This window comes from Artemia sp. Qi Xiang Cuo, chromosome 9, assembly GCF_049724085.1.
Source record: "Artemia sp. Qi Xiang Cuo chromosome 9, ASM4972408v1, whole genome shotgun sequence".
NCBI lineage: Eukaryota > Metazoa > Arthropoda > Branchiopoda > Anostraca > Artemiidae > Artemia > Artemia sp. Qi Xiang Cuo.
Window position 1 is genome coordinate 59,926,517 of NC_142802.1, and position 27,220 is coordinate 59,953,736.

The following is a 27,220-nucleotide window of genomic DNA, read 5'->3' on the forward strand; positions in this document are numbered from 1 at the left end:
CCTTCTAGCACTTGAGGATTTTGTTCCGTTTTTTTGCCAACTCTAAACTGCAGCATAGTATATGTACTCTAAAATATGGAAGAGGACAAAAGAAACAAGACTCCCTGAAAAGTTTACCTGTCAACATGAAGCAAACTAGCTCGTTTAACCCACCCAAGCTAACCTTGGCACATTTTGTACTAACCTTCAGCCTTTCAGAATTTTGTCTGGGGGGCAAGAGGTCCACATCCTGAAGTTCTGGGGCATGGGATACCCAAGGACAAAGAGGTATTTTTGGGGGGCCTTTATTAGGAACTTTAAAATCATGCTGAGTGGGAAGTAGAAGAAGGAACAGACATCCCCCGGGGAAGGATTGTAAACTATCTAATTTGTCCATTCTTATAGGCATGATTTATAATTGGGAAACATAATCTGAAACAACTTGGTCACTACTTGGGCACTAACACACTACTACCCTCCTCAGCACCAATAATAAAGGCGTAGACCAAAAAAATCATAGTCCTTTCTCTAGGGAGATGGGGGGGGGGGTCATTCGGATGCCTTTGGAGGAAAAAGGGTCATGGTAAGGGGGCTAGTTACCCTCCATTCTAATTGGTCACTTAAAAGGGCACTTAGACTTTAATTTTGGTTCAGATAAGCGCTCTTCCTATCTTCTAGGACCCTGGTTTCGATAAAATCATCCCTGGGGAATAAAACAATAATAAAAAGACAAATCGATGATCTTCAAATAACGACTAAGACCACACTGCCTTTCCATCATAAAACAACAAACTTGGGACTGTTTTAATTTTTCAACATTAGTGTTAAAGATCCCATTTAAGTATCTGTTTTATTTCATTTTTATACATAGTTTGTTGAGGACGGCTCTTGGATATAAAGCCGAAATATTCATAAGCTTTAAAAATATTTCACCGTCTTAGGTAAGTAAATTCCCTGTTGTTTTACTTGTTGTTGTTTTATCCACAATCGTTTTTTGGCAAAAAATATTCCAGGGGAAACGCCGGCTCCCATCTTTGAGACGGTCAGCCAACGTTGAGACTCGCAAAATGATATTTAGGTATACAATGGCCTTAAACAGTAAGGGGGTTTCATTAAAATCCTGATGGATTTTTTAAGTAGTTATGATAACTCAACTCCATTTTGTCTCACGGCTGGGGACCGAACTGAAACTTTCAGGAGTTTTTTTTTATTTTTTTAGGGGAGATAATAGGATTTCAAATTTACGTACTGGGGAAGGGCAAAAAACATTTTCTCTGGTGCTCACAAGAGAATACAAGATGTTTTTTTTTCTCTCTTTTTTTAAATGCCTGTCTTCCGACATGCCCTTCTGCTAGTATTGGTAGCCTATACTACCAGGTATACTAAGTATAATAAATCAACTGAGATCGGCTCCACTTTGGCTTAAGACTCAATTTAAACTGGAATAAACCCCAAGATTCTTGAGAAAGAATAAATTCTTGGAAACCGCGAAGAGCGTGCTAATAAGATTATAATCTAACAAAAATAAAATCACAACCTAGCAACAAAAAACTAGCTAAGTTCGTTACTAGGATTTCCATAATCAGAGCAAAGTATGAGGGATCAACTGTACTCAACTATATTGGTATAAAGAAAAAAGTGTGATATCGATTATGTTCTCGACAAAGAAAAAATCTCTGGACTTATTCAACGAGCGAAAGTAGATAACGTTTTGAAAAATCAGTAAACCGGAAACTCGAAAACAAAAATTTTAAATTGTAGTGATTTAGAAATGGATTAATGTTTTTACTTCTATTTGGCGAGTAGATTCATAGAGCTTAGTGACTTACGTATTATACCAGCCACACTGTTGTTCTAGATCTGTTTAAAACCAGTTTATCTATGTGCATTTGGAGATAATCAGCTTAGCCTGAGTGAGATAAACAACTATGCAGGTACATTTTAATAAATATTTAATATATAGAGTTGGTTAGGTTAGATTAGGTACGTAATATAATACGTTCTGGGTGGTCCGCTTTCCATAATTCTCTGTACTAGATTCCATAACTTTTTTACTAAAGTATTATATTTTCTTCATAGTTTGGTATATTTCATTATGATTAACCTAACTTCACTTCTTGAGTGTGGTCGGTATAATACTTCAGTTCCGAGTAAACTAATTGATATCTGAATATATGATGAATAGATTTCATCTCAGAATTCTTCTTTTTTGAAGGGGGGGGGGAGAAAAGATTTCCAGGGAGGAAAAAATACTTCGTTTGGTTATTTCCTTGCCTTGGACACAGTTTATATAATTATCCAGTATGATCGTTCCCTATCTCACCCATTATAAAAACCCGGACCAAGGTGCGAGTGCTCCAGAGAATGTTTTTGCAGATAGAAACATAGGCGGCATCAGATCTTTTCACGGGTAGACAAGTCAGACTGTGATCTAATCGGAAACAAGTGGAAACCCGCTATTACGAATAATGCACTTTGTTGGAAACAATCGGAAACAGACTAACCCGCTAATGCAGAAAGAAGTGGGAGGAGCTTTTTGTTCGCACCACAGTATGATCTTTCCCTATCTCACCCATTATAAAAACCCGGACCAAGGTGCGAGTGCTCCAGAGAACGTTTTTGCAGATAGAAACATAGGCGGCATCAGATCTTTTCACGGGTAGACAAGACAGACTGTGATCTAATCGGAAACAATTGGAAACTCGCTATTACGAATAATGCACTTTGTTGGAAACAATCGGAAACAGACTAACCCGCTAATGCAGAAAGAAGTGGGAGGAGCTTTTTGTTCGCACCGAGAACGAAGACCAGAAATGATCTGCGATAAGCTTACTGGATAATTATATGAACTGTGGCCTTGGAGCACCACAGTCCCACAAATTATCACTCAACGGGTGTTCTATGATCAGAGCGTGCATATTTTCATGCATGTGTCAATAGAGAAGAAGTCATTCCAGAATTCCTATTCTTTTATTTGGGAAGGGGGAGGAGAGTTAACAGTTTTCCACAGAGGAAATAATACTCCTTTTGGATATTTCCCAGCCTTTGAGCCCCACAAACCCTCACTCAACTGGTGTTCTATGATAGAGCGTCCATATTTTGATAATATTATCAATATTTCAGGGGGCTCCAGATAGAAACTCTACAGGGATTTATTTTGGAGATGAGTGACTTCGAAAAGATAGGCAACTTATGCAAAAAGTATAGAAAACTACAGAATTATCAGAAATCTACGGAATTCGGTAATATTCTCTTGTAGTCAAACACAGAAAAAACGAAATGCCCCCCCCAGATTCTTAAAAACAGTTTCTTCACTAAAAGCAATGGGAAGAATCCTCCTTCCCCCCCTATCTACATATGTATGAGCTAGAAACAATGCCAATGCCAATGTCTGGATACAGCTCTAGCCTATAAACAAGATTTGCTGATTTTGCAGATTTGCATTAATTTTAGTATTATTTCCCATCAACGGTTGGTTCATAATCGTAATGCCAAATAATGCGAATTTGAAAAAAAAAAGAGAAAAAAAAACTGGGCTTTTACATCTAGCCTTGGGCTATATCCAGATTAGAGCAAGGGGGACGCAATGTTGACGGTACCGATTACTATATTTGAAAAGAATTTTGAAGGGGAATGATGTATTTCCTTTTTCTACCTGATTCCTCTGTTACAAGACAATACAACCCAGAATTCGGAAGGAGCAAGGGGCAAAGGCACTACCTACCTTTGCGCTTGGCTCCAAACTAGAATACTACGTCATTCAATCAGTGACGGATCCAGGGGAGGGGCAAAGGGGCGCGCCCCCGCCTAACGTGGTCTAAAGTAGTGTAATTTACTTAATTAACGCAAGTTTGCGTTAATTAAACTAGCTCCTAACGCAATTTTATCGGATCAACCTATTTTGCGCCCCCCCCACCCAAAAAAAAATACTGGATCCGCCCCTGCATTCAATTACAAAATGAAGTAACTTACTTCGTCGTAGCTGGTAGATGATAAAGTCATTAGTGGTTAAAAATCCAATAAAACCATGATAAAATCGTCAGGAATGTAACTTGAAATCCTGACGTAAAAGTTTACTTTTCAGTAAATTTTTAGTTTTAGCATAGCTTGTAACGAACTAATTGAAAACTGAATTCAAAACTCAAGCAGGTAGATGTAGTGAGTTCAAGATATTCAAATAGAAGAATCCTTCTTTAGACCGTAAGGAACAATAAAACAACAGCTGAAGGGTATTTAGTTTTACGCATACAAATAAGAAAGCAAGCTAATGATTTGCTTCAAATCCACCTGTTCTACCACTAAAAACCCCGTGACTAAGGAGAAGGGATTTACGGATGCCGTGATTCAAAAGATCAAGGACGCCTACAGAAATGTTCCCAGAGAGGGCGAGGGGTAGCTGTGCTAAGTTTTTTTTTTTTGGGGGGGGGGTGTAAGGTTTAAAGATACTTGTGTCTTATAGTTACCATACTCAGGTTCTGTCGAGAAGTGAAGTTTGGTGAATACTAATAAAATAAAACAAAATATCATGAAAATAGTGCAGGGGCGTAGCTAAATTATCTTTATTAGGGGTGGGGGGGCAAGAGGAGGTGCTATTCAAGTGGTAGTGGAGAAAATTAAAACGGTACTTGGTAAATTTAAAAACATTACACCATACATATAAACAATAAACAAACATTAAACAATCATAAATATGCGTGCTGGTGCTTGGCTTTTACTAAAATTGTCAGCAATGAGCTGCTGCAAGGGCGCCGGCAGAAAATTCCAGGGGGCCAGACGCCAAAATAGCAGTGGTGGTTGGGTGACAGTTTAGGTGGTTTAGGGCACCAAACTACGACTCTACCCCGAAGAGGACGGATTTGCAATCAATTTAAAATTCTGAGAAGCTAACTGATTTAAAAGAATCAATAACTATATTTTAGGCTTCCCAATTGCAAAAAAGTCATGCCACACGGTGGTAGTACTGGATTCAACCAAGATGATTCGCTTTATTTGTAATGAAATTATGCTACGTTTGGTGATCTGTAATTGCCATTAGCTATAATGAGGGGGAGGGGGGGTTGAGTCATTGTTTAGGTGGGGGTAGGGTAGATTCTTAGAAAAGTACACTTTAATGGACAAACTGTATACTCTTCATGAGGCTTCGGATAAATGTTGAAAGAGGAAGAGGGGAGAAGGAATTAATTAAAATGTTTCTCTATACAGCTAAAATGTTAAATTCTCATATCTACCAGCAAAGAATTGGAAAAAGCAGGCAGGTCATCATCAGCTCTACCACGATACGTCTTTGGGGTGATAAATACTGCTAGGAACGTAGTTTTTAGCAGCTTTCAGAGGTAGTGTTTTATTTGTTCTATGTACATGAAGTACTTTAATGTATTTAAAAAAATATGTAATGTATTTATCGATAAGAAAATCCTATTGTAGAGGTTGTCATGGCTTTAGTTATGTAGAAGATCAAAAGTTTCACAGAATTTCCATCCATACAAACAATAATACTCCTTTTCATCCAACCAAAATTCTTTAGTAGTAATATTAACAAGGAATTTTCACCAAAATTACTATTCATCGCCAATTTCCTAAGTATATCCAAATTTTTCCAAAATTGAAATTGCAAATTATTACTAATCAGCGTACATTTATTGATTTGCACTTTTAAGAGCAATTGACCAGGGATTTGAGGAACTGATACCTCAAATTATATCTAGGTTAGGCCTGGGTTTGATTTGGAAAACAATCAGAAATTAAATAAAACAAGAGCTTTTCAACTGAAAGCAAGGAACAGATTTGAAACTTGCTCCTTACTTTAGTTGAAAAACCTTTTCTATGTGTTTAATTACATTTCATGAAATTATGAAGCTTTATGAATACAATACTTTTGGTAATACTGTTTGGATTTTTATGGGTAATAAAACAGTTCGTGGTATTGAACTGTAACTTACTTACAGCGACCTGGCTCAATAGTAACCAAAACTCTAAAAAACAGAATTTTGATGTCAATATATATATCAAAAGAATTGACTAATTATGCTGATTCCAAATATATTAGTTTTTTTTTAGTTTAGTCTTACCCATCAAAAGCTACGAGCCTGAGAAAATTTGTCTGATTTTCGGAAAAGAAGAAAAGACTCCGTTAAAGTCATATAATTTTAATGAAAATCGCACCATCAGATTCAGCGTATCAAAGACCCCTACTGCAGATGTCTCAAGCTCAAATCTGCACAAATGTGGACTTTTGTAATTTTTGCCAAAAGAAAAATCACGGATGCGTGTTTATTTGTTTTTTTTGTTGTTGTTTTTTCCTCGACCCAGCGGGCCTAGAACGTCGGGATAGGGCTCATTCTAATGGAAATGAAAAGTTCTTGTGCCCCTTTTAAGTGACCAAAAAAATTGGACGGCAACTAGGCCCCCTTTCACGTCACTTTTTCCCCAAAATCGTCCGATCAAAATTTTGAAATAGCTTTTTTCTTCAGCATAGTCGAAAGGCCCTATAACTTTATCTTTGGAGATAAAATGATCCCCCATAGCCCCTGGGAAAAGGTTTTAAAGTTATAAAAATCGCCCTTTTTTTTTTTGTTATTGGTAAATATGCATACTTTTTTCGGGTGGGGAGGGTAGGAGGAATTTTCTGCTGGGAGAATTTTTAATGGAGAAGCTGGTTTCCCGGGGGGGGGAGTGAAATTTTCAGAAGAAATTTTGCACTGGCCGAATTTGCTAGAATTTATATACGAAATTTCTTTATATGTCTTGCTTTATCTTCTAAGGGAAGGGGGATTTTTCCGTGTAAGTGGAGCCAGGTATCCTAGCGTTATTTAAAAAACGATCAGAAAAAAAACAAGTTTTTTCCATCTGAAAGTAAGGAGCAACAATAAGACTTAAAACGAACAGAAATTATTACGCACATGAGGGGGGTTGTACCCTCTTCAACATCTCACTCTTTGCGCTTAAGTTAAAATTTTGTCCATTCCTACCATTAGGTTAAAATTCTTTAAAACCATTCCTAAAACACAAGGGTCGTTTAATTAGAACAATCAGTAACTTTTTTAAAAGTGCCAAAAAACTGTAGCTTGAAGAGCGAGGTGTTGAGGAGGGGGAACCTCCCTTATATACGTAATAGTTTCTGTCCGTTTTAAGTTTTAATGCTGCTCCTTACTTTCAGTTGAAAAAACTTGTTTTTCTTGAGTTTTTGTTATAATTATACGAATTTTTTTGTGTTCTAACAACTGCAAGAACTACTAATAAACAAATATATATTTAAGATCACCATAAAAAGCTGATTCGTTGATTGAAGGTTATCAATAGTTAGGCTCTTATACTTTCGTTATTGACAAGGATCGCTATTCAATTATCATTCAATACTATGAAGAATTTGTCTTTGTGTTTTTTTTTTGTTTTTTTTTGGTCCAACCATATAGAAAAAAAATTGTGGAAAACTGGCTAGGGGTAACCCGCTATTACGAATAATGCACTTTGTTGGGAACAATCGGAAACAGACTAACCCGCTAATGCAGAAAGAAGTGGGAGGAGCTTTTTGTTCGCACCACAGTATGATCTTTCCCTATCTCACCCATTATAAAAACCCGGACCAAGGTGCGAGTGCTCCAGAGAACGTTTTTGCAGATAGAAACATAGGCGGCATCAGATCTTTTCACGGGTAGACAAGACAGACTGTGATCTAATCGGAAACAATTGGAAACTCGCTATTACGAATAATGCACTTTGTTGGAAACAATCGGAAACAGACTAACCCGCTAATGCAGAAAGAAGTGGGAGGAGCTTTTTGTTCGCACCGAGAACGAAGACCAGAAATGATCTGCGATAAGCTTACTGGATAATTATATGAACTGTGGCCTTGGAGCACCACAGTCCCACAAATTATCACTCAACGGGTGTTCTATGATCAGAGCGTGCATATTTTCATGCATGTGTCAATAGAGAAGAAGTCATTCCAGAATTCCTATTCTTTTATTTGGGAAGGGGGAGGAGAGTTAACAGTTTTCCACAGAGGAAATAATACTCCTTTTGGATATTTCCCAGCCTTTGAGCCCCACAAACCCTCACTCAACTGGTGTTCTATGATAGAGCGTCCATATTTTGATAATATTATCAATATTTCAGGGGCTCCAGATAGAAACTCTACAGGGATTTATTTTGGAGATGAGTGACTTCGAAAAGATAGGCAACTTATGCAAAAAGTATAGAAAACTACAGAATTATCAGAAATCTACGGAATTCGGTAATATTCTCTTGTAGTCAAACACAGAAAAAACGAAATGCCCCCCCCCCCAGATTCTTAAAAACAGTTTCTTCACTAAAAGCAATGGGAAGAATCCTCCTTCCCCCCCCCCCTATCTACATATGTATGAGCTAGAAACAATGCCAATGCCAATGTCTGGATACAGCTCTAGCCTATAAACAAGATTTGCTGATTTTGCAGATTTGCATTAATTTTAGTATTATTTCCCATCAACGGTTGGTTCATAATCGTAATGCCAAATAATGCGAATTTGAAAAAAAAAGAGAAAAAAAAACTGGGCTTTTACATCTAGCCTTGGGCTATATCCAGATTAGAGCAAGGGGGACGCAATGTTGACGGTACCGATTACTATATTTGAAAAGAATTTTGAAGGGGGATGATGTATTTCCTTTTTCTACCTGATTCCTCTGTTACAAGACAATACAACCCAGAATTCGGAAGGAGCAAGGGGCAAAGGCACTACCTACCTTTGCGCTTGGCTCCAAACTAGAATACTACGTCATTCAATCAGTGACGGATCCAGGGGAGGGGCAAAGGGGCGCGCCCCCGCCTAACGTGGTCTAAAGTAGTGTAATTTACTTAATTAACGCAAGTTTGCGTTAATTAAACTAGCTCCTAACGCAAGTTTATCGGATCAACCTATTTTGCGCCCCCCCCCACCCAAAAAAAAATAGTGGATCCGCCCCTGCATTCAATTACAAAATGAATTTACTTACTTCGTCGTAGCTGGTAGATGATAAAGTCATTAGTGGTTAAAAATCCAATAAAACCATGATAAAATCGTCAGGAATGTAACTTGAAATCCTGACGTAAAAGTTTACTTTTCAGTAAATTTTTAGTTTTAGCATAGCTTGTAACGAACTAATTGAAAACTGAATTCAAAACTCAAGCAGGTAGATGTAGTGAGTTCAAGATATTCAAATAGAAGAATCCTTCTTTAGACCGTAAGGAACAATAAAACAACAGCTGAAGGGTATTTAGTTTTACGCATACAAATAAGAAAGCAAGCTAATGATTTGCTTCAAATCCACCTGTTCTACCACTAAAAACCCCGTGACTAAGGAGAAGGGATTTACGGATGCCGTGATTCAAAAGATCAAGGACGCCTACAGAAATGTTCCCAGAGAGGGCGAGGGGTAGCTGTGCTAAGTTTTTTTTTTTGGGGGGGGGGGTGTAAGGTTTAAAGATACTTGTGTCTTATAGTTACCATACTCAGGTTCTGTCGAGAAGTGAAGTTTGGTGAATACTAATAAAATAAAACAAAATATCATGAAAATAGTGCAGGGGCGTAGCTAAATTATCTTTATTAGGGGTGGGGGGGGGCAAGAGGAGGTGCTATTCAAGTGGTAGTGGAGAAAATTAAAACGGTACTTGGTAAATTTAAAAACATTACACCATACATATAAACAATAAACAAACATTAAACAATCATAAATATGCGTGCTGGTGCTTGGCTTTTACTAAAATTGTCAGCAATGAGCTGCTGCAAGGGCGCCGGCAGAAAATTCCCAGGAGGGGGCCAGACGCCAAAATAGCAGTGGTGGTTGGGTGACAGTTTAGGTGGTTTAGGGCACGAAACTACGACTTTATCTCGAAGAGGACGGATTTGCAATCAATTTAAAATCCTTAAAAGCTAATGGATTTAAAAGTATCAATAATTAAATTTTAGTCTTCCAAATTGCAAAAGAAATCATGCCGCACAGTGATAGAACTGGATTGAATGAAGATGATTTGCTTCATTTGTTATGAAGTTAGGTTACGCTTAGTGATCTGTAACTCCGCATTAGCTATAATGAGGGGGGGCGAGTCATTGTTTAGGTGGGGTAGGGTAAAGTCCTACAAAAGTAAATTTTTATGGACAAACTGTATACTCTTCATGAGGCTTCAGATAAATATTGAAAGAGAAAGGGGGAGAAGGAATTAATTAAAATGTTTCTCTATACAGCTAATATGTTACATTCCCATATCTACCACACAGAGGTGGAAAAGGCAGGCAGGTCATCATCAGCCCTACCAGGAAATTTCTTTGGGGTGGCAAATACTGCTAGGAACTGAGTTTTCAGCAAATTTCAATGGTAATATCCTTCTTTTTCTATTTTTATGAAGTACTTCAATGTATTTAAAAAAATATGTAATGTATTTGTCGATAAGAAAATCCTATTGTAGAGGTTGCCATGGCTTCAGTTATGTAGAAGATCAAAAGTCTCGCAGAATTTCCATCTATACAAACAATAATACTCCTTTTCATCCAACCAAAATTCTTTAGTAGTAATATTAACAAGGACTTTTTACCAAAATTACTATTCATCGCCAATTTCCTAAGTATATCCAAATTTTTCCAAAATTGAAATTGCAAATTATTACTAATCAGCGTACATTTATTGATTTGCACTTTTAAGAGCAATTGACCAGGGATTTGAGGAACTGATACCTCAAATTATATCTAGGTTAGGCCTGGGTTTGATTTGGAAAACAATCAGAAATTAAATAAAACAAGAGCTTTTCAACTGAAAGCAAGGAACAGATTTGAAACTTGCTCCTTACTTTAGTTGAAAAACCTTTTCTATGTGTTTAATTACATTTCATGAAATTATGAAGCTTTATGAATACAATACTTTTGGTAATACTGTTTGGATTTTTATGGGTAATAGAACAGTTCGTGGTAATCAACTGTAACTTAGTTGCATCGACCTGGCTCAATAGTAACCGAAACTCTAAAAAAAAGTATTTTGATGTCAATAGATATATCAAAAGAATTGACTTATTATGCTGATTCCCAATATATTAGTTTTTTTTTATTTTAGTCTTACCCATCAAAAGCTACGAGCCTGAGAAAATTTGTCTGATTTTCGGAAAAGAAGAAAAGACTCCGTTAAAGTCATATAATTTTAATGAAAATCGCACCATCAGATTCAGCGTATCAAAGACCCCTACTGCAGATGTCTCAAGCTCAAATCTGCACAAATGTGGACTTTTGTAATTTTTGCCAAAAGAAAAATCACGGATGCGTGTTTATTTGTTTTTTTTGTTGTTGTTTTTCCTCGACCCAGCGGGCCTAGAACGTCGGGATAGGGCTCATTCTAATGGAAATGTAAAGTTCTAGTGCCCTTTTTAAGTGACCAAAAACATTGGACGGCAACTAGGCCCCCTTTCACGTCACGTTTTTCCCAAAATCGTCCGATCAAAATTTTGAGATAGCTTTTTTCTTCAGCATAGTCGAAAGGCCCTATAACTTTATCTTTGGAGATAAAATGATCCCCCATAGCCCCTGGGAAAAGGTTTTAAAGTTATAAAAATCGCCCTTTGTTTATTTGTTATTGGGAAATATGCATACATTTTTCGGGTGGGGAGGGTAGGAGGAATTTTCTGCTGGGAGAATTTTTAATGGAGAAGATGGTTTCCAGGGGGGGGGAGTGAAATTTTCAGAAGAAATTTTGCACTGGCCGAATTTGCTAGAATTTATATACGAAAGTTCTTTATATGTCTTGCTTTATCTTCTAAGGGAAGGGGGATTTTTCCGTGTAAGTGGAGCCAGGTATCCTAGCGTTATTTAAAAAACGATCAGAAAAAAAACAAGTTTTTTCCATCTGAAAGTAAGGAGCAACAATAAGACTTAAAACGAACAGAAATTATTACGCACATGAGGGGGGTTGTACCCTCTTCAACATCTCACTCTTTGCGCTTAAGTTAAAATTTTGTCCATTCCTACCATTAGGTTAAAATTCTTTAAAACCATTCCTAAAACACAAGGGTCGTTTAATTAGAACAATCAGTAACTTTTTTCAAAGTGCCGAAAAACTGTAGCTTGAAGAGCGAGGTGTTGAGGAGGGGGAACCTCCCTTATATATGTAATAGTTTCTGTCCGTTTTAAGTTTTAATGTTGCTCCTTACTTTCAGTTGAAAAAACTTGTTTTTCTTGAGTTTTTGTTATAATTATACGAATTTTTTTGTGTTCTAACAACTGCAAGAACTACTAATAAACAAATATATATTTAAGATCACCATAAAAAGCTGATTCGTTGATTGAAGGTTATCAATAGTTAGGCTCTTATACTTTCGTTATTGACAAGGATCGCTATTCAATTATCATTCAATACTATGAAGAATTTGTCTTTGTGTTTTTTTGTTGTTTTTTTTTGGTCCAACCATATAGAAAAAAAATTGTGGAAAACTGGCTAGGGGTTACTCAGTCAAAAAATAGAACTTATATTTTCCTTTTTACGAGTCAAAATCTATTGGCAGGAAGCCAACAATGGGACAACAAACATTTTTTCCATGATTTTTCGTTATTCTGCTCTCTTTCCTTTGGTTTCCTTATAATTTCGTTTTCCTTACGTTAAAAACGAGAATAGATTAATAAAAAAATAATTTTCTGTTCAAAGTAAAGAGTAAATTTGACACTTAAAACCACAGTTTATAGAATTAGCAGTATGATCATACCCTATCTCACCCATTATAAAAACCCGGACCAAGGTGCGAGTGCTCCAGAGAACGTTTTTGCAGATAGAAACATAAGCGGCATTTCATATTTCTCTTGGACACGAAACAAGTGGAAACCCGCTATTACGAATACTGCACTTTGTAACCATTTCTCATTGATTGACGGAAACAGACTAACCCGCTAATGCAGAAAGAAGTGGGAGGAGCTTTTTGTTCGTACCGAGAATGAAGACCAGAAATGATCTGCGATAAACTTACTGGATAATTCTATAAACTGTGCTTAAAACGAAGTAACAGTTTAAAAGCTATTTAATAAATTATATTTTTCACAAATTATTGGACGAGCAACTGCCCTCCCCCCTCAACGACGCCGCTGCAGCTGTGTGAACTCAGTGTATTATAGTTGGGTTTTATTATTTTACAATAGAGCTAAAAACGGCACAGGGGCTAGGCTTCAAGTCCCTTCAGAGGAGCTTCAACATTTTTCATAAAAATATTGAAGGTCCAAAATACATAAACGTGAGCGTTGAGGATATAGGTGATGAGATTTGTCCGAACCAGGGTTGCCGCCCGGTAAAAAAAACAACTAGGTTTTAGTGATTTTCTTCAATAATCTAGTGATTTTTGTGCTGATTTCGTGATTCTTTTTTGTTTAGGCAATATAAAAAATCAGTAAAAATAGTGATAAATCACTAGGGGTGGCAGCCTTGATCCGAACTACGTGTTCAGGTCTCACTCCATGAAGGCTTCTCCGAGGCTGCGGGAGTCTTAGAGCTCTTTCGCGTGATAAAGTCTAAACGGTGGGCAAAAATGAAGCAAAACCACAACTATAGACTTGAATTCTCACTTGATTGGGATACTTCGTATTCCTTTCCCCATGGAAGTACTTTGTAAAAGGTAAATGAAACGTCTAAAATCCTGAGTATTGACGCAATTTTACAAAAATCTGGAGACCAGTGCGCATGCTAGAGCTCAGATTCTCAGCTTTTGTTTAACTGAAAATTCGAGGAGCCATGGTGAGCACCGGCCCTGTAATAACCTCTCGCCACTAAATCTATTTGGTATGCCTTGGCAATCACTCCTTGCCTTGACTCCTTTTCTACCTCCTAGATCTTGATATAAAGTGTCTCCCTTTCTTTCAGTGGCCTACCGGATGGTCAGAGACTCACAGGGTGTGAATAGGGGCCCACTTGGCTGTACTCTAAACGTTGACCATTAGTTTATAGCGCAAGATACGTTTTAACTGCAGAGTATTGATCTATTCCCTAATATCAAAACAGTAAATAACACAAAAAATCTCTTGGGATGATAGTCTGTTTCCGCTAAAGCAACAATTTAACGTTGAAAATATAGGGTCGGTCCTCGTAAATGAGGTTAGCCACTCTCATTTATAAGTGACAAAAATCGTATTTATATTAAAGGTACTTGTGTATTATAGCGACCACACTGTTGTTCTTGATCTGTTGTAAAACCGATTTCTCTGTGTGCACTCGGAGATAATCAGCTTAGTCTGAGTGAGATAAACTATTATACAGGTTTATTTTAATTAAATATTTGATATGTAGAGTTTGTTAGGTTAGGTATTCAATATAATGCCTTCTGGGCTGCCTACTTTCCATAATTCTCTGTTTTATTTTTCACCATTTTTGTTACTAATTTATTATATTTTCATCATATTTTGGTATATTTTATTATTGTTAACCTAACTTAACTTCTTGGGTGTGGTCGCTATAATATACAAGACCCTATATAAAAATTACAAACCGATAAAGATTAAATTAGAACAAAAAATATTTTTCAAATAGAGCGACACTAAAAAAGTACGTCGAATAAAGATTAACCAGAATATGAGGCTTGACCCCCCTTCCCACTTACAACGTTCAATCCTGGAACTTGTAAGTTAAGAAATTCTGGATTGTAAGAAATTGAAGTAAGAAATTCAAAAGCTTTTATAGATTTTCAACAGATGTAAATAGGAAGACATTTGTGATACGTCTATAACGTCTGTTGCAACTTCGAAATAATATTATACCTTTGATAGGAAAAGGTGGGAGGGGGTCGTGGGTAGGGAGTTGAATTAGGAGAACATGCTTGCAGCACTACAAAAACATTCATCTTAGAATTTAAGCTCATACAAAAATATTGTTTAAGCATTATACAGAGTAGTATTTTGAAGCAAGGTTGAAAAGAGTTTTTCCTCTGAAATCAAGAAACCTAACCCGACCTCCCATTTTTACGACATACTCATGTCTGTTGCAGAGTACGTTATTCGTTTCGATTTTGACAAGCTTCTTCTTCCAAAATGCCCCTCCCCACAAAAATGAATTAAAAAAAATTGTTTTGCCCGTGTCCCCAAATGCTGTTACGCTTATCATAGTGCTGTTATTGTTTATGCTACAGGATCACACCGTTACCGTGTGTACATCTCTGTGAAAAACATCAAGTCTTGAGTAGAAAAAAGATTTTAGCTTTTTTCCCATTGGTCATGAATATGAATAATACAGTTATAACAATCCATAAAACAACTATGAATATGGCAGTGAATATGTCAACTTAACCGTTAAAATCGAGGGGTTCCTCAATCTTCACCACCATCTCGTTCACGTGCCACTTTTTCCCTTGCATGGCCTACTTTCGCACTGCTTTGACTCTTCGTGCCAAGAAAGACCACCCATTGTGGCACGTGACAGCTGGTGAACGCGCTTTTTGAAAGTGAGGCAACCCCTTGGTTAGAGTAAGGACTACAATGTTTCATAGCAAATTTAACAGAACATTTACAAATAATCTTAATGCAAGGTTTAAAAGAAGCAAATAAACCCGATACTCCTTTTGGTAATTTTTAGGGTTCTACCATGTTACCCAGCTTGATAATTGCATGCTGACGAGCTTTTTTTAAAATTCCACCAAAATTGATTCATAAGAGATGTGTGCATGGCAACCCAATTCCACCGAAACTGATTTATAAGGGGCGTGCGCATGGCAACAGTCGTACAGAGCTGGGCACAAGTACGTACGCATGAATTTATTTCAGGGGCGGGAGGACAAAATGAAAAACACATAATATACAGATCGCACGTAGAATATTATAAATAATAAGAATAACCGCAAGAGCCCCGAGAGTGCACCATTTGGCAAGCCGGTTTGTTTTCAACCTAATTCATCAAACAGTTCGTGGTAACGAACTGTAAGTAAGGAGCGACCCGGCTCAATGGTAACCGAAACTCTAAAAAACGGGATTTTGATACCAATAGATACATCAAAAGAATCAGATTTTAATTCTGATTTCAAATATATAAGTTTCATTAAGTTTAAGCTTACCCATCAAAAGTTACGTGCCTGAGAAAATTTGGCTGATTTTTGAAAAAAGGGGGAAAGACCCCCTAAAAGTTATAGAACCTTAATGAAAATCACACCATCATATTCAGCGTATCAGAGAACCCTACTGTAGAGGTTTCAAGCTCCTATCTACAAAAATGTGGAATTTTCCATTTTTTGCCAGAAGAAAGATCACGGATAATGCTAACGCTAATGTTTGACTTTCTCACAACTCTATTTTTCTAAACAATAAAAAAACTTTAGCGTAAAGAGCGAGGCGTTGAGGAGGGGACCGCCCCCTTCATATACGGAATAATTTATGTTCGTTTTAAGTTTTAATGTCGCTCCTTACTTTCAGTTTAAAAAACTTGTTTTTTTTATTTAATCTCTCTATAGAGCCTGCACCTGACATATATTTTCCAATGGATAAAAACATTTAGTAGGGACAGGGAGTAGGAGTGTTGGGGTAAAGGAGTAAGACATTTTACACAAGTATGAATAGGGAATAACTAAGCATACCAGTTACTATTCTGAATCTACGCAATGTCAAATGGCAAGGAAGATCAAAAGACACTCTGTGTTGCCAGGTTATCAAAACGGTGTATCTACAAAATACCAGGAACAGGCTGGGGTATCAAGTTGCAACTTTCAGGGAGTGTGTAAGGGGAGGGACAGCAGACGTTGAATTTAAACTTGAAAAAGAGGCTAGAGCTAAAAAAGAGGACGGGACAAGTCGACCTTGAGTTTTAGCATGAGGGAGGAGGCAGGTGTCTAAAGGTTTTAGTCTACAGCATGCTTCTTTTTTTTAGAATCTACTCCCGGTGAAGTAGCGATAGGCTATAAACCGGAAAAGACAGAGTGTACGAAGTTATAAAATAATGTATCTACATTATCCCAGGAAAAGTTTGGGAGCTCAAGCTCAAAGTTTCAAGCGGTGCTGAAGGGGAGAAATGTGGACCTCAAATTTGGGCTTAGGGAGAAAGGACGAGGTAGATCAAAACAAAACACTAAGCTAGGTTATCAAAATTGCATACCTGAAATATATCGGAAACGACTTGCGGGGATAGAAATGCAAATTTCGGAGTGTTGCAGAGAGGAGCCAAGAAGACTTAATATTTTCTATTTAGAGGGACAAGATGTAGGGATAAGCAAATACATGTCTCTGATCCACGTGCAAGTTTGGCATAGTTAGCCCAGGGGAACTTTGGGTCTGTTCACAGGGAAGCAGTGAGGTAAATTAAATGACAGTATTTTCACCCAGACTATCAAACTGGCGTATCAGCAATGCCTCGAAAACCACTGCGGGGATTGAGTTAAACTTTAAGGGAGTAGTTGGGGAAGGCAAGATAACTTTAAACATCAAATTTGGGGAAAGGGATAAGGGTGCCATAACATTTTTTTTCTGTATATTTGCTCTCACGCAAAAAGGGGCAATTTTTTCTTAAAAGTTGAAACATATCCGCAAGCTAATGGGTCACCTTACACATAGATAAACAAAATCATTCCGATCGAGCCTAACAACACCTGACAACTTCCATGCCTTCTCAAGACCAGAACATAACTTTGGCTTTACTGAAAAAAAAAAACAAATGACCATCGACTGTCGGTTTATTATACCCATGCTGATATTTATTCATTGAAGTCTCAAATTGTGGGTATTTTTTTAATTAAAAAATATTAAAAAATTTAAACGTATTTTATTTTCAGTAAAGCGCAAATTATGTTCTGGTCTTGAGAAGGCATGGGAGGTTAAAAGCCCTACTAATGTTAATTTTTACTCATTTCGAGTTTGACTCGGCTATTTATTCTAATTTATGTTCGTTTTGGGTTTTATTTATTTATTGATAGTGATTTGTGGTAGTCTTACGCTTGGACGATTACTTGATTTTATTTTTGCCCAACTTTCGCTTAATGAACCTCTTTACTTTTCTTTGAAAAACTTGTTTCGTGCAAAGTTTTTTTTTAAATTAATTTATATTCTTTTTTTATTGACATAGTCATTTTCATGAAAAAATTAATATTTTATATCTTTTCGTTTTTTTTTTCTATAAGAATCCATAGTTTGGCTTGCTATTAGCATGCTGGGAGAAACTTTTGGGCCAATTGCATAATTTTGGGGGGTTGACATGCCCAATATCCATACAAACATAGTTGCTGAACCATTCTACTATGCTGAACAAAATAGTTCTCTCAAAATTTCGACTAGACGTGATTGGGAAATAAATCGGCTCGAGAGACGGGCTGATTGCCCTTCAATCTCTTTTTACTCTTAGAAAGGACACTAGAACTTTTAATTTTGAATCAAATTCTTCAAATGTTTAGACGTTTCAATGATTTTTCTAGCTATTATAGAGTGGTGCTGCCTAGGATATTGCTTATATGCCCTATTGAAAACCTGAATGCATACAGTTTTTTTTTATTTAATTGTGGTCTAACTTAACAATATAAAATGTTCTTGAGATATTGCTTTGTCACCTTTTTGAAAGTCCACTTGCTCATAGTTTGTCTTGATTTAGTTCAACGCCCGTCTAAATATTTTTTATATTTGATTACTGAAGACATTGTTATATTCCTTTGACAATTAAAGAGGGCACTAGCCCTTTCGATATCCAATCGAATGAACCCTTTTCGAAGTTTCTACGACAACAAATGGCCATCTTAAAATTTCTATAAGATGCGATCGGGAAAATATGACGCGTGTGTGTGTTTAGGAAGGGGTACTTGAGAGACGGGCTGATTGCCCTCCAATCTCTTTTTACTCTTAGAAAGGACACTAGAACTTTTAATTTTGAATCAAATTAGCTTCTTTAAATGTTTCAATGATATTTCTAGCTACTATAGAGTGGTACTGTCTATGATATTGCTTATATGCCTTTTTGAAAACCTGCATGCATACAGTTTTTTCGTTTAATTGAAACACCCCTAAACGCTTTAAAAGTTTCACCTTAATACTCTTAGCGTCATTAGTTACAGTAACTGTAGTGGCAGCATTAAAAGTATACATATAGTGCCTTCTGGTTAGTTCAAAATTCCCCTCAACTTACTCTCAAAGGTTTAACTTAACAATATACAGTTCTTCTTGAGATATTGCTTTGTCACATTTTGAAAGTCAACATAAGTAGAAAGGAGGGTACCAGCCCCACGGGGGCACCATATATGGGCATAGACTCCCACGAGATACACTGCGTGCTGCCATCTACAATTTAGTCTAACGCTGACAATACATAATTTATGCATGTTTTTATGGTATTTGTCACTGAGAATAAAAAACAGGATTTTTTTCACTTTGATATACATAATTTATGCATGTTTTTATGGTTTTTGTCACTGAGAATAAAAAAACAGGATTTTTCTCACTTTGATGTATTTTCATGTTTTATTAATGTCTAATGGGGTCAAGGTCGATTTATTTGTTGTTGTTTGGCCAGGTGTAATGACACGAGGGGTGAAGTTTGCACATGCGCATTAACGGTGGGGAATGTATTTCAAAGAACTTGATTGCGTAATAGACTAGGACAAGTGAATTTCTGAGAAATTGATTACATAATCGGTGGGGAGAATGTTTTGATCCGATAACGGGAAACAGGATCATGCGTTCCCCTTCGAAGCCAATCAGGGGGTCGGAAATATTAGCGGGAGAGGATTGCAGAGAATATAAGGAAAGGATTTTTTCTATAGTTTTTATTAGTCTGTGAATAGAATTCTAAGGAGCGAGAACAGTTTGACTTTACTCATTTGGATATATTTGTGCTGATGATGAGTGGAATGTTTACCCTATTAGAAGTTAAGAGCGGAGTTGATGGCAATAATGAAAGAGCACCAAACGTGGCGGTGGAAATCACGAGAGGATCACGGCTTTGTCTAGAATGGGATGAAGTATATGCAAGTTATGTGATATCCTTGAGCAAATTTAAAATGGAGGATCAATTATGCTTCGCTGCAAAAGTTGATATAGCGCATGTGAATAGATTTCAATGTGCTTTAAGTGCATTAGTGAGACATATCGAAGACAATAAACTGTATCGCTAATTGTACATGCTTAGTATTGTTTTTGTAATTATCCAATAAAATTGTTTCGAAATCGAAAATGTTCCCTTTCTTTTTGTTGTTAGAATGTTAGGCTAACGATTCATGCTCAGTCTAGAGTCAGCAGTCAGAGTGATAGGATTGAAAAATGAATAAATTTGAGAAAGAGAGAATAATTTTCTCGAGTTATCTCTTCAACGCAGAATATTCTCTCGGGGAACACTTGACAATACAATGGGGACTGATTCTCCCCCATTGGACTATTGTATGAAGCTTTGTCATTGTGACTCAAATGCATATACTCAATTTATTGATATATTAATTGGAACAAAGCAGAATAATATCGTGGATACACTTTTGAAAACATTGCCATAGATTCAATGTAGATGGCTCCCCCACCATTCGAAAGAGGTGACGTCACAGAATTACTCCTCTCACCTTACCTCCACCCTGAATTTATCGAGCGAGGATGATCAGTTTCGTTTTAGCTGTGAGAGAGAGTTGACATCGGAAACCAAAAAAATGTTCTATACATATCGACTATGCATGTGCACTCTCGCCAGTTGGACTCAATGTGAGAATTTCAAAATTATTGATGACTATAGTGAAAAGTGCAAATTATGCAATCCCTGTAAATTACATAGAGGCTGAGCAGTACAAATTCAAGGATTTAATTCAAATCTTTAGGAGATTTGTGAGTCTCACCCAAGAGGACATCTATGCTCCAATTGTCACTATGAAAAATGTGATCAGTGGGCGAAAACTTACCCTGGTGTGATTGGAAATAACCTCAAATGTGATTTTAGTTTATTTCTATGATATTGGTATCGTCGTGGATTTAAATTATTCTGGGAGTAAGAATCAGGTCTACGATTCAACTGTTGGGGTAACAAAACAATTTGGTTTCTAGGTCATCGTTGTGACGACACTGCCTATTATGACTATAAACCAAGTGATTTTTATTTGGCAGTTACCGAATGTGATTCACCATTTGAAAAGATTGCATGTGATATTGCTTCAAATAGACAGTGAATCCAAATGATTTACCAGCATTAGTGGTTCACGGCAGTTGCCTATACATCGATGAAGAAATCTAAAGTGAAGAAAAGTCGTTTTTATCATGTACATACATTATTTTTATTAATAAACAAATTCACAAACATTTTTTAAGCACTTTACTCTTAGGGCACTGAAATTTATATTATACAGGTCTGAACGGATATTTTCCACTAGAGAGTCGTTGAGACGTGGATTGTCAACATAAATGTTGAGAAACTGTTTGTAAGTATAGCCGCGACATCGGAACACAAAATATAGTAGTGCATGGAAGCCACAACTTTTAGTCGCCAGATCCTGCACTCTCCTCCGATTTTGAATAATAGTTTTCCCACTGCTCTCAATATAGTTGCTGATGTGGAGTGTGTAAAATTTATAGGGTAGACCAAGAGGATCAAAAAATTCAATCGTCTTCATTTTTTGAAAGATGCACAGCTAATGACCCATCAGCACAGTCGACGGACTGCTATTAACAATAATTAAGGTATTGTTGACACTTTGAATTTTTCCTAGAAAGTCCGAGGGCAGACAATAGGATTTGTACTGGGACATCTAGGGATCCATATTAAATACATTGATTATTTGACTGGTGTTCATGGTGCCAAGTCTAGTAGAACACTACCTTCGGGAGTGATTTCCCAATAGGTTTCATATTGATTTAATGAGATTAGTGCAATACTCTCAGCCAATGGGTCAGCAAATGTACACTCTAAACGCACACTCCCCATACGTACTAAACTCATATCCTGCGTGCCAGACAAATCTAGTTCAATGATACCATGTGTTATCGCAAACATATCTTCGGTTATACCATTTCAAACTAGTTGGGAATCATGATATAGGGTTTGCATGGTCAACTCATACAATGTTCTATAGGATTTATCAAAAGATAGATTGTAGAGTGGGATGCCGTTTACTTTGCAGACAAGAGATGAAAGTCCAAACATCTCGAATTTATGTGGGCATCCAGTCCACGATCCTATTGCACTAGCGCTTTTTACAAATTCCAAAGCGAGTTTTGACGGAATTTCACCATTGATAAAGGATGAGTCGGTGAAGGTGCGTGACCCCATGGCAATATGACGTTGATTGGTGATTGTATGAGGAGCAAGTAGTTTAATATTATTCCCACTGACTCTCAGTTTTTCCACTGCCAAAGCAACAGAACTCATAACTTGTTGTTCGCGTACATGAAGTATTGCCGAGGTGAGGGAGAGAGTCACATCAGGATTGGTTTCAATTTCTTCTCTAAGAATGAAATTGGATGGAGCAAGCGTTAATTTTATATCCACTTTAATATTTGGTGTTAGTCATTGGGGTATATTAAATATCTCATGATATATTTTTCCAACTAGATGTGAATTCACTAGTTGTAGCATTTTTAAGTGCATCTGTATCTGTAATATATTCATATCTATTAAAGGTGCCTCTCAATTCCTTGTATGACTTGAGTGTCATCAGCATGAATTGCATATAGCTTGTATAATTTGAGGGATTTTTGCCTGTGCTCACCAGCGTACCATTGATGTAGACACTGATTTGAAGAAATAAGTTACGTAATGCACGATTTTCATAGGATATTACCTCAGCAAGAATTGGAATTGTATGATCAGATTTCCGGACTTTTACTCATAAATCAAAAAATGTCAAAGATTTATCCATAAAGTAGTCTTCATTGGAATAAATTTGAAAGCGGATATTATCGGAGAGGGGTTGTTGTGGATAAAATTGCTCGTAGTATCCATGCTTGACACTCACATCAACATTTTCTGCATTGAATAGATTCAATGAGGCGGTGATTGAAGGTTGAGAATCCTTATGCGGTAGGTAGGACATCTTAGGAAAAGAAATCTAGTTTCGATCTAACAATTCTCTTCCTGGGACTTCTTCTTCTGTTGTTTACTGTGCGTGTCGGCTTTTTCCTTCTTTTCTTTGACAGGGGTGGTGTCTTTCGTTTCTGACCTGAGTAGAGACTTATGAGTGATGCATTGTTTTTCAACCTTTTTAAACCTTTACAATTTCGTTTTAATCTCTCGCCAAGGGTTCACGCACTGGACCTAAGATTCTCCTAAACACTTTTGTTTTAAATCCTTGCCAGAGCCCCAATCGTATAGTGTAGAGGATGCAAAATCAGTCGCAGCCGGTAGAAGATATTTTCTGGCCAGTGGTAGTGAAGAGCGAAACAGCTTAGCAAACCAACTGCCAAGACCATAGCCAGACAATGACGAGCGTCCTTTGTAATAGTCCATTCCATTGTCCTGTTGTCTTGGGCTAAGAGTATTAACATAGGAGTCAATATCAGGGCAAATGAATACCATTTTTCTGTTAGACATCTTGTTGAACGATTGGTCGAAAATGGCATGTAATCACAGCCAAACCTTTTGAAATTGCTATGGGATCACCTAATTCAGTTCTTAGTGTTAACTGACAGAGTTCCAAATAGGAAGTGAATACGGGAAAATACTGAAGATGCTTTATATTGTAGTGGTGAATATGTTCTTGATTGGTTTTTCGTTCAAGAACTCGTAGGAGGGGAACATTTGAATTACCAACCCAGGATGTTTCCACAAATGAAGCGTAGAGAAGTATACATGTGTCTGTGGAGAAGGCAGGCGGGTAGTCAGCAAAAATAAAATTAGTGTTTCCGGCAATTTTACCGTTGATTATATTGAGCTTAAAGCCAAGAACGTCCTTTAGATTATCATTGAGAATAACCTTTTCATTGGCAATAGGTAAACTAATGTAGATCTTGCCCTCCTCCTTTGAATAGTTGAAATGAAAAGCTCTTTTTTACGAGCGGAATTTTTTTTATTGATAGAACGACATAAATCATTCATACAGGTGAGTTCCTCGTAGGGTAATTCAATATATGGATAATTCATCCAATTAATCTTTTGAATTTGTTCTTGATTACCTAAGGGTGGTGGCGGCCAATCATAGGATCTAATTATTGTTTCATATTTACGATCCTTTATCAGAAAGTCGTAGGTATTTTTGAGAATACAGTCGACAAGAGCCACTTCATACCATCCGTCGAATTTGATGGTGGGGGAGAGTTTCGTCAAAAAATCACTTGTTCTATTCAAGTAATTGTAGGGAGGATCAGAAACATTGGACATGAAAGTCATATAGAAATCATTGGGCATTGTTAATGTCTTCAACACTGACCCAAGAATCAAAATCAGAGTTGTATCCTAGACAGCGAACAAGCAACTGTCTCTGGCCCCTACGAGTACGACTCTTTAATATCTTTTCAATTTGATAAATTTCGCTGTGTTTCTAACTTTTTGCAGTTCATATTCATAAAAACCGCCGAGAATCCCATCATCTTTGGTGTCTCGCAGTCGATATGTCGTGGGTTCGGTGTCCAGGATTTTGGAAACTTTAAAAAGTTCAGTGCTCCATAAATACTTCCCTTTTCAAAAATATTGGTGGTTCTATAAATTCGAACAGTATCACCAACATTGAATTTCTTCTTCACTTTTTTTGTCTTTTTCAACATTGGAATATTGCTTTAGAAAAGCATCAAATGTATTTTCACTGCAATGAACTTCGCGAGGGCTCGAGTTGGACAGGGAACCATGTGGTCGATGGTTGTATATTTGCATGATTTTATCTAAATCATGAATAAAAGCAGATGTATTTTTCAGTGTACAATATCTGGAAATTAATAGACGAATCGTTCTTATCAATCGTTCAGCCAATGCAGCCTTGTACAAACACACACTATTTGTACTGTAGCACACTATTTGTACAACACGAACATTTGGAACATGAACTTACAAAAATAGCACAGTTGAACATTATGAATTTAAAAGGGGTCCCCTCCACCCCCCAGGGCGCCGCGGGGGTGAAATCCGGCCGCGGGCGGGACCCCCCGCCCCCGGGGCCGCGGGGGCGAAAGCCGGCCGAAGGCGGGACCCCCCCCCCACCCCCGGTGGCGCTGTGAAAAAAACTGTATACAATAGTCGCCGTCACTGCTGCTGCTACAGGTTAGGTTGGGTTAAGGTTAGGTTTGGGTTAGTTAATTTATGAAAGTGTTTGGTTGGGTTAGAGCATTCAGGTTAATTTATCCAGACCAAGTTGATTGCGATAGTCTATGCATTCAACCCGGTCTGAAATACGGTAGTGGCCATGTGGCAGTACACTTACACCATCCTCGAGCACAAAGACTTTGTCGGATATACACGACATTGCATTCTTTTCCACTCTTACAGGTATAATTTTCATACTTTAGAGAGGGAATTGCAAGCACTTTTGCTCTTGGCACTAGGCTACTCTCTATACAGTCTCTGTAGACACTCATGTTGAAATTGCTCTTTACAAAATGTGTAGGCACCCCTTTACACGCCTGCTTTACATCCCTATTATGAGTTTCTACGCAATAAACTTTAGGACGCGGGAACACCCCCTGGATATCAAATCACTACCCGTCTCTGATTTTAACATTAGTAGTTGGTTGGGGGCTTGACGCTTCATCAGCTCGGGATAGAGAGACGCATTCCAGTTGGTGAAATCCATCCGCGAGCTGATGTGTTCCCCATTTTTTAAATCTCCCAATAAATCCCCGGTTTTTACTTTTAACAGCAGAGAATCTGTAGTCCCATAGTAAACTTGAACCTCCCCCTCCCTTGGTCATTGTACCTTACACACATTGTAAAAAAAACGACAACATGAGCTTTTTGAAATTTTCAAGTACTGAACTACCTCCTGCTATATTCTTGTTCAGTACCACATTTCTCTTTTTCCTGTGTAGAAGAACCATGCCAGCCTCTATGCTCGTGAACGTTTTCACACATTTTGCCAAAGGCTTAATTTCGAATGAGTTTGTACATTTCCTTCTCAACTTTACTTTTTGCCCGAGAGCGTTTATCAACAAGTGTCGATAAACGTCTTTAAGTAGGGTTTTCCACTGAATTGCAGGACCCTATGTGTTTTGGTGATCTTGAAACCATTGTTCACCATCCAGTGCAAAAGTACATGGTGAACAACGATATTCCCCTTAGGGTCCAGATCTGCAATCAGTTTTTGCTTAGAGGGGGTCCAGTGCATCCCCATATCCTCAACCAATGATCGATTGTAGGGGCTCAGTGAGTCCCTGGTCACTGGTCGATTGATACAGGGAAAAACAAAATCTCTGACTGAATCATGAAGCTCTAATAGAATGTGCCTGTCAATTTCAAGGAACCATCCTTGTGGCCCATTGTCTTCGACAGTGTTAATGTCAGGGAACTCACAAGGATTCTCAAGCCATTGATAGTTCCCACACGGCAAAGAGTAGTGAGACATTACCGAGGGGTACAATGAGTTCATGTCCAAGAACACTGTATTTGACTTTGCACCGGTGTTGCTGTTTTGTCCGCTTGGATCGGTTGTCAAGACGCGATCCCCATGAAAAACATACCCACCCCACATTTATCTTTCTACAAAAAGGTGTTGATCCACATCAATTATTAAGCCAATTTCCTCCCTACTAATTTTTAAAATAAAGTCCATCACCAAATGGGGTATGGAAAAATAATAACCTATATCTAATCCAAACTCTGAATAAATTTGATCTGTGTTTTTGCAGACAATATCTAAAAGAGATGAAGGGTCACTTGTGTAGGGAGGTGTTCCGTACTCCCACCCATTTTTGCAGTTCTCTTTCGCCAACTCTTTTTCTTCAAATTCATCGTCTTCGGAAGTGGGTTCACTGTTGTTGAGGGAAACAAAGATATCTTCGATCAGAGACAGTTTCACCTGGCTTAAGCGAGCGCCAGAGCAGTAATAGTCGTATGCGTATACACCTTTACAGGTCAATAGATCATACACTTTACGGTCTGGAAAGTGCTGTTTAAGCAAAGGAAAACTATCAAAATTGTCGCTTTTCTGCACTTGAATCAATTGACTCAATGCCTTGGGAAAAAAAACTAAAAGAATCTAAAAACCTGATTTTATTCCAGCACGTATACCCATTATTTATTACCTGCCATTCCAACTCGAGAAGCACCAACTTCTCGGCCGATTTGGGAATGATGTTATAGGTAAATGAATTATTTACCCATGGACTATCTACTCCCCCTCCCTCTCTGTGCATACGTGCCAGTGCCGGTAAAATAAATTTTAAATCATAATTTGAAGTATGAATAAAAACTGGAATAAAAAACT

At 37.5% G+C, this 27,220-nt stretch overlaps 1 protein-coding gene across 4 annotated transcripts in view; it reads right to left on the reverse strand.

Moving 5' to 3' along the window:
• The window catches only part of LOC148948890 (uncharacterized), a 431,863-nt gene that overhangs the window by 196,948 nt on the left and 207,695 nt on the right, over positions 1–27,220 (reverse strand). The window contains exon 1 of one of the 4 annotated variants that reach the window (XM_089094802.1): positions 3,952–4,146. The exons of the other annotated variants lie outside the window; for them this stretch is intronic. Within the exon in view, the coding sequence (XP_088950928.1) occupies positions 3,952–3,981 (30 nt within the window). The 5' untranslated portion in view covers positions 3,982–4,146. Of the gene's footprint in view, positions 1–3,951; positions 4,147–27,220 lie in introns of those variants that run through there. 4 annotated transcript variants of the gene reach the window in all.